The 9,692-nt window shown below is 34.3% G+C and overlaps 1 protein-coding gene across 37 annotated transcripts in view; it reads left to right on the forward strand.

The window, feature by feature from the left end:
- The window catches only part of LOC125658000 (leucine-rich repeat-containing protein 70-like), a 180,971-nt gene that overhangs the window by 54,314 nt on the left and 116,965 nt on the right, over positions 1-9,692 (forward strand). For 29 of the 37 annotated variants that reach the window (XM_056150298.1, XM_056150297.1, XM_056150285.1 and 26 more), the window contains one exon: positions 1,997-2,068. The exons of the other annotated variants lie outside the window; for them this stretch is intronic. In XM_056150298.1, the coding sequence (XP_056006273.1) occupies positions 1,997-2,068 (72 nt within the window). The remainder of the gene's footprint in view (positions 1-1,996; positions 2,069-9,692) is intronic. 37 annotated transcript variants of the gene reach the window in all.

Genomic DNA, 9,692 nt, shown 5'->3' on the forward strand with positions numbered 1-9,692 from the left:
TGCAAATATTCAATACCTCATGCATCAATTATTGTATTTTTTTCATGTAAAACTCACCGTCTTAATACTAGTCAACATTACCATATATGTAAAACTTATACGGTACCAATTTTGATGCAAATAATGTCTCTTCAATGATGCTCAACCGTAATGTTTGAAATCCGAAATAACAATGAACTTTTAGAGCTATTGTAGGGGAAAACTGTGCCAAAAAAGTGAAGTCAAATTCGTCTAAGGATAAGAGCTATGCGTGAGGGAGATAATCCTTAATTTTGAAATGAATTTCTAAATTTTATAACAGCAATTAAATATACATCCGTGTTTTCAAGCTAGTAACGAAGTACTTAGCTACTGGGCTGTAGAGACCCTCGAGGACTAACAGTCCACCAGCAGAGGCCTCGACCCAGGGGTCATTTTGATGCACCAGATGCACATTGCGACAAAGAATTGTCGCTTCAGTGATGCTCAAACGAAATGTTTGAAATCCGAAATAACAATGAAGTTTTAGAGCTATTATAGGGAAATTGAATGAATGATGATAAAGGCACCTGATCCCACCTCTGGTATATCCAGGGGTCCGTGTTTGTAATTCTCTTAACTTTGAATTCTTTATAGGATTCATGTGAATAATGACTAATCGTTATAATGATTTAGATATGCTAGATCATTTTGTATGATGCGGATATGGTCGCGTAATACTTAAAGTAATACATAGTAAAATGAGTGAATAAACGTTGAAGATTCTAAATTCAAAGACAATTCAAAGTGTGAATGTAATTGAAAAATACCTATATTAGTAGGCATCCATTCACAATTTATAGTTAACTACATTGTCAAATGCTGTCTGAGTTGTTTCATACCGATTGTTAAGCCGTTCTTGGCACACTGATTTTGACTGCTGATAACTCCGTTTACCTGAACAGGATATAGGGCTCACGCCGGGTGTGACCGTTCGACAAGGGATGCTTACTCCTCCTAGGCACATGATCCCACATCTGGTGTGTCCAGGGGTCCGTGTTTGCCCAACTATCTATTTTGTATTGCTTGTAGGAGCTATGAGATTGATCACTGTTCGTTATCTAGGGTTCCTCAAAACGGGTGTAAATGAGTGAGGAATCTTAGGGTTTTATAACGAGCCTTATTTTGAATTACTACAGATATGTTGGGTTTTAAATACGGGGGAGGCACATTGTGGATAAATGGGAAATATAGAGGTTTTATACGGACAAATACTATGAAAATGTGGGATAATCTAGTGTTTTGTATGGGACTACCGCCTGTGAAAGATTCAAAAATTCCATAGATTTATAAAGGAGATTGGATGACTGAATGACTAGAAAATTCAGGAATTTTTGGTAGGTCAGACTGCGAGTGACACGTATATTCTATGGAGTTATACTTCCAAATACTATAAATGACTCGGGAATTGTAGGGATTTATTCTTGGACTCTGCATGAATGAACTGGGAATTTTAAGATTTTACTCGGGGAGAAACAAGAAATGAGAATGGAATTCTGGGAGCGTACTGGGGTATTCTGTGCAAGCACTGAAATAGAATGATCACGATAGTCACAGTGTAAGGAGACAGTCGTAGATTCCGATCACTGTTCTTGATACCGAAGACGTCAAATCCTTTATAGATTAACATACGTAGTGATTCTTATCACTACGTGATTTTCTTTCCACGGAAAACACGTACCATATTTCAAGGTTCAGACACGTACTGTTTACATCTGCATCACTTTTACAAGAAACAGGATATCTTACAATTTTTAAAGGTATCAAAGGCAAAACACTGGAAATGTAAATATTCAAAGATTATGTACTGTAAATAGAAAGCAGGTATGGATTATGAAATTAGATATGCAAAGGTAAAAAAAAATGTTCAGAAAAAAGGTTTACACGTAAAACAATTTTAAGTGTCATCAGTGTTAGGGGTTGTATGAGAAATATGTGCATACTGTATATAATAAATCACCTGTATTTTCTTTTTTAGATCGTTGCACAGTAATAAGATAACAAAGGTAGAAAATGGAACTTTTCAGGGACTAGCGAAGTTACAATACCTGTAAGTATGTGTATGGAATTAAACTGGTTATACATCATCTAAATATAATTCATATAAGGCGAGGGATCACACGGAAACAACATCCATGTCCAAAATGTAGATACACCGTAACAAGTTGTTCAGGGTTATATCAAAGTAAACAGTTACAACATGCACGTGTGTGTAATCATAATAAATAGACAAGAAGACTTTCCAATCAACTGGTTAATCAATTAAGTGAAATTAATTAAGCAATGTCACAATCTGTAAGACAACATGCAATATGTTGTGCCTTCAATGCATACATATTTACATTGCTGACAATGAGATTAATTACAGGTACATCGATTAGTCATACAAAGTTGTGGTGTTTACGTCGTAAAGAGTTTTGGTTGTAATATACAAACTGATTTTGACTACGGATAACTCCGTTTACCTGATCAGGATATAGGGCTCACAGTGGGTGTGACCGGTCGACAGGGGATGCTTACTCCTCTTAGGCATCTGATCGCACCCCTGGTGTGTCCAGGTTTCGGTGTTTTTTTGTATTGCTTACAGGAGTTATGAGATTGATCACTGTTCGTTATTTTTGCCTTTCACACAATATACGAAATTAGCTAATTTGTCAGCACCTTAATATGCATTCCGATATTCTTCGAGAGAGTAGGGGTCCGGATTTTTTTATATTTTGACTCTATTTTCTTTTCGAAAATATTTTATATGTTTCATTACAGAACTACATGGATTACAATTTTTATTTTTAGGAAAAGTCACGAAAAGCAGTGAATTTTTCTCTTCATAATATATCATTGTGGATTATGTCACATTAATTTTTTTCAGTAATTGACTGATTGGCAATGAACTTCGTATTAATCTTCCCAAATGCAAATATTCAATACCTAATTCATCAATTATTGTAATTTTTATCATGTAAAACTGCTTTATACGTCTTTCTCACACTTGCAAACATTCACCGTCTCAAATACTGGTCAACATTACCATGTATACCGTTAAGATAAATGATGATAAAATCACCTGATCCCACAACTGTTATATCCAGGTGTCCGTGTTTGTAATTCTCTTCACTTTGAATTCTTTATAGGATTCATGTGAATAATGACTACCTGCTATAATAATTTAGATATGCTAGATCTCTTGTATGACAGGTGTATGATCGTGTAATACTTAATCAATAGTTAGTCAAAGAGATTGAGAACTCGTCAAGGATTTCAAATTCAAAAACAATTCAAAGACTTTATGTCATTGAGTATACCTATATTAGTAGGCATCCATTCACACTTTATACGTTGCTACATTGTACGAAACCAATGCTTTAAACTTAGATTAGATGTTACTCTCAATCCTTTTATCAACACAGTTGCTTGTTTTGTTATTAATACTTCTAAATATATGGAACTGTTTTGTGTTTGACAATGTTTATAATAGCCTATGTTGTCTTTAGAATTGATAAGATGGTTTCTTCCGTTATTGTTTGTTTGATATTCGTAGGATTGGTTAACTATATATCGGTAACCGATTGGTGACTGTTATAACTTCTGCCATAATACTATCCATCTCATTGCGATCCAGCCTCACCCTCCAACACCTCCCAAATGCACCAACATAGTGAAGTTGAAATGTGTTGTAGTAACATGCATATGCTCTGTATGGGATGTATGGGTTGTCCCATGGTTTAAAAATAAATATAAATAAATAAGGATCATCGTGTACCAACAGGTCTGATGACAGCGGTACTGTCTTTTAATGGCCGGACACATACATGTGGTCGTATGTCATAAATCATAATGAAATAAAGAAGTAACTTATATTTATCAAAACTAAATAAAAAGTAAAAAATTAATAAAATGAATTATATTTTTTATTTATATAATAATTTTAATAATAAATTTTTGATTTATTCAATAAATTAAAATTTAAAAAAAATATAATAAGTAAATTAAAATTAAATAATCATAAAAACATATAATCTCCAGAAGTACTATCTTACTCTATCATTAAAACTTTTAGGTACATGTACATGTATATCAAAATAGTGATTTCAAAATATCTATAATTCGATACACAAACCATACAGACATTTCACACACCTCCTTCTCTCTTAATCAGCGTTCATTCTGATGAACATGAATAAGGTGAAACGATCGAGATCGAGAGAGAGAGAGAGAGAGAGAGAGAGAGACCTTAAGCAAGATATGATCCTGTGATATTTAGTCCATTTCTTATGTCCATCATTAATGAATAGTAACATTATATTTCAATGCGTAATAGAAATTGATATAATAAATCACATCTTCTGTATCTGATAATGCTCTATTACCTTATATAGGCCTAACATTATTTTGTCAATACGAACTGTCATTGAGTCAAATGTTGTCTGCTTTGTTTCGTACAGATTGTTAGGCCGTTCTTGGCACACTAATTTTGACTACGGATAACTCCGTTTCCCTGATCAAGGGTTCACGGCGAATGTGTCCGGTTGACAGGAGATGTTTACTCCTCCTAGGCATCTGATCCCACTTCTGGTACATCAATGGGTCCGTGTTTGACCAACTCTCTATTTTGTATTGCTTATACGTGTTATGAGATTGATCATTGTTCGTTATCTTCACCTTTCATTGTATCTTATCTTCTTCAATCCTGACAGGTGAAGGTTTAAACCGACGGTACTCTAAATCAAATAATGGCACTGTGAAATGAAATCTAAGGTTTTATACTGGGGCATGTAAAGGAAAAGTATGGAATTCCGGTGTTTAAGGAAGAATGATACGTCATCACATGGACCTACTTCTTTTTTAACAATATTGATGTCAGCAGCAAATGTATATTCCTTTTAATTCGAATTGCCTACATGTAGCTTGGTAGTTCAGAGGGTTAACGTGTCGACTGCTTATTTGTAGTTTGTAGTTCTTGTATTTGAGCCTATCTGGCGTCTGTGTTTTCTTTCTGTGCTTTATTTCCACTAAAACATCAGTTTAACTAAATAAGTGAAATTTTGAAACTCATTGATTTCAAATTATTATTGTGCACATCCTCCACTTTCCATCACTATTACATTTCTCTGGTGTGATAATCCTCCTTAATTCCGGGATATTCCTCTTGAGCAGACCGTAAATGACTGCACATTCTTGGGTTTTATGTTGGGTTATACTGTGAATGATACGTACATTCTAGGGGATTGTAGGTATTTTTCTAGGACATTGCGTGAATGAACTTGAAAATATATGGTTTTATTCGGGGAATAACAGGGACTGACTCTGGAAGTCTGGGATGTCTACTGTATAAGCAATACAAAATAAAGAGTTGGGCAAACACGTTCTCCCTGGATATACCAGAGATAGGATCAAGTGCCTAGGAGGAGTAAGCATCCCCTAGATATAAGTATACTGTGGGTGGATGGTGTCGGGGTTCAGGTGTTTTAACCCCTATTCTCCTTCGTTCTGGATCAGCTGCATGTTTTCATTATTAATCACAGAGATCAACATTTAGCTCGCCTGAGCCGAAGTGATTTTAGTGATTTTGTAAGGCAAGAATGAAGTTTTTTAAATAGCCATTTTGACCATTTTTTTAAGTCTTGCGTGATTAATGGTGGGCATGATCAAGTTTATCTTAGATATGACATTTTAGAGGGTCGCATGCTGGGTGCGTTCCTCTATAATTCCACAAGTGTACTCCACATGATTTGTTTCTAAATCCTCACTGCATAAACAATGAATATATGGATGTACAAAAGTAGAATTTATTCCGTTTCCAATTCCGTTTTTTTTTTATTCTGGATAATTTTTGAAGATATTGATTAAGTTAATTATCGCTAATAAAGTATATACTTCTGTTTGAAAACTTCATTTAAACGTATTGTGTATGATATTGAAGCAAAGAGACATTTCTCAATTAACCGGCGTCATTCATTTACCAGTATTAACGCATAATTGTTATATACAGACACATATTCTAAATTCAACCGTTCAATGGTTGAAGGGCATGTACTGTCGGTAATGCGTCTAGCCATTATAATTCAAGCAATCAGGTTTTGATTATTAAATTACAAATTCATAATTATGTGTACTTTCGTCTTTAATTATTCATAATTACATTTCATTGGTGAGAAATTATTTTCTTATCATCAATATATTAATTTTCTTATTGACACCTTTTTAATAATTCAAAACAAATCATTTTCTTCTCAATTGAAAAAAAGACATGTATATAGGGAACAGTAAATGTCAAGGTCATAATAATGATTTTGAAAACAAAATTGTCAACAATGAACAAATAAAAATCACAATTAGATTCCATTTTTTTATTCAAAGTATCATTAAGCGTTGCTATTACGACGCTTAGTGATACAACTTGTATCATTAGAGGTTCAGACTGCCAAGTTGTGATTGTATCAGTAAACGTCACAACATTTCAAGTGGAACTCTTAATGATACAAGTGTTTCATAAGGGAGGATTGTACCGTTAACGGTTTATACTGTAGATTGTTAATGCGCTAATTTATATCATTAAACATTGCAGCTGTACCCCTTCATGTAGTTTGTATCATTAAACGTTGTAACTGTACCCCTTCATGTAGTTTGTATCAATAAGAGTAATTGTATCATTAGAGCTTTCTAAAAGGAGACTGGATGATTGAATGACTGGGGGTTGTAAGGATTTACTCTGGGGCACTGCGTGAATGAGCTGGAAATTATATGGTTTATATGGGGACACACAGGGACTGATTTTTGAAGTTTTCACTAGGGTATACTGTGAATAACTCTGAACATGGTAAGGTTTTGTAACGGGACATATCGGGATTAACTCGATAACTATGGTATTTTATACATGATGGGGAGACTGTGGAAGACGAGCGTATTCCGGGTATGCTTGGTCATACTGTCATGCATACTTACAGAACGGATATTTAATTAATGAATGAAAGTTATTGGAAATTCGAAACTGAGTGGACAACAGTAACACGTTTAGTTAACACGACTAAAATTTTCTTTTAATATAGGCCTAATTTTCACCAGAGTCACTGCACTCTTGCTACTAATGATTTTGTTTATTGTATAATACTACATTTGAAATAAATGCATTTGATATGATATGAACACTCACTACAATAGACCACTCATGGTAATCAGGTGGCAAGAGAACAACTCTTAGATCCCAATCTCTGTTCTTGATCCCGGATATGTGTAACCTTCACTGATTAACATGCGTGGTAAGGGTGCAGCGATTAACTATAAAACGATAATTCACGGTAATATTACGCTACAGGTCTATTCACGATACTTTATACTCTTCAACGGTTCGGTATTCCGGTCCGGATTAATTTGAAGCGTCAGATTTGGCTTTAAAATTATGTTGTAAAAATAACTTACGATAAAAAAAAATGTGGTGCCGACTGTGCCGCTAAATCATATCGTGAGGCAAGCGTATTGTTGCACCCTTAATACGTAGTTAATCTTATTTCGTCAAACTCCCGGAATCAGGAATGAGTGTCACATTATCGAAAGTATACACACATGAAAGGTTACAGTTCATACCTTCATGTATTCTAAAGAATGAATTTACAAAAGGTTATTATGAAGATTAAATTCATTTCTAATACATATACGTTGTGCTTCTCTTTCAACATATTCGTTCCTTGGAATACATATACCATATACATATAGCAAGATTCATACGCGCCCTCTTTACAACGCTAGCGCATTCATTAGAATGTCTAAAAATATCAAAGGCAATACAGGGACATATTGTAAATAACTGGAGAACTATTTTATGTATAGCGGAGAATTTAGAAGTCGAGGGTATCCCGCGTATTCTGGATCTTATCCTCGTTGACTTAGGAGACTGGAGATTTAATTAATGAATGAAGGTTATTTGGAATTCGAAACATGAATGAAGGTCATTGGAAATTTGAAGGAGGGTAGACCACAATAACATCTTTAGTAAACATGACTAAGAGTTTTCTTTTTATATAGGCTTACTTTACATCTAAGAGTTACTGTACTGTTGCAACTAACAGCTGTGTTTATTGTAAATCATATTTGAAATATATGTATTTGATACAACATGGACACTTACAGGAATAGACCGCTCATGGTAGTCACGTGGTAAGAGCACAACTCCTAGGTCTCGGCCTCTTTTCTTGATCCCGGAAACGTCAACACTTCTACAATTTTCATACGTAATTACTCTTATTTTGTAAAACCTCCACGTTCAGGAATGAGTGTTACGGGCCAGAGAAAGAATACACACATGTGAAGTGTTACAGTTCATACCCCCATATCTTATTTAAAAAATATTCTGTATAGAATGATTATCATCAAAATTAAATGTATTTAAATTCTCATCAGTATTAAGCGTTGTATTAGATATATGTGTACACTGTATGTAATAAAGCATGTATCTTTTTAAATGGTTGAATAATAATAAGATAACAATGGTAGAAAAGAGAAGGTTTGGGGACTGGCGATCTTACAAACATTGCAATTATGTGTATGGAATGAGACTGGTTATGTAACACCTTGATATAATTTATAAATGGTGGGGGATCACACAAAAACAACATACATATCCAAAATGGATATATAACATAGCAAATTGTTTAAAGTTTATCAAAGTAAACCCTTTTCCCATCTCTCTATATTGTATTGCTTATAGGAGTTGTGAGGTTGATCACTGCTCCTTATCTTCACCTTCCATCTACTGGTTAATGATTTTAATGAAATTACGCTAAGTATTGTAATGAACGTAGGCGTTTATTTTCACTTCCTGGTCCGTCATCAAGAATACGTGGAGATGTTCACAATTTGCATTACAACATTAAATATGTCATGTATCGCGTCAGCAGCTTTTGAAAATCTATCACAGTTTTATTGTAAAAAGGATCATAACTTGTCACATATGGTTTCAAACAACCTTTCATATAATTCGTTAATACACATCAATTTCAAGTTCAGCAATCCTTATTAGCATGCAACAACATTATTTTGACAAAGCTGCACTGGCTTAAAATAGTACACAATATTTGTACACAGTGTCATACTTTTGCTTTAGCTGCCAGCAAAAAAAATTAATAGGGTAGAAAGAATGGCCAGGGAGGAACATTGGCATTATTGCACTTTGTCTATTGAGAAGATAGATTCAGCCAACACAGATAAACTACTGACCTTTTATAACTTAAAAAAATGTTTAAGTATTCTCAAATTACATCTTTGAGAATTGAATATAACTATAATAGAAGACTTCTATATAAGCTATTTATGTTTGTGCTCTAACTGATCTTAATTGAAATTGTTGCACTCAAGATGATTGCATTAATATTAAGTTATTTTTCATTCAATCTTTTATAATAACCAAACACAATTACCTATTATATATACACATTTTTGAAAGAAGTTGATATGATTATACAGTATAGTACACCAACTATATTTAAATAACAACTTTATATCCAATACCAATGGTGAGAATCCGGGTTAGGATAGGTCCTCAGTACACCTTGCTTGTTGTAAGACGCGCCTAAATGGGGCGGTCGTTTGGATGAGACCGTGAAAACAGAGCCCCCGTGCCACAGCAGGAGTGACACGATAAAGACCCCCCCCCCACCCACCCCCTGTTCAAAGATCGAAAG

Source organism: Ostrea edulis, chromosome 9 (assembly GCF_947568905.1).
Source record: "Ostrea edulis chromosome 9, xbOstEdul1.1, whole genome shotgun sequence".
NCBI lineage: Eukaryota > Metazoa > Mollusca > Bivalvia > Ostreida > Ostreidae > Ostrea > Ostrea edulis.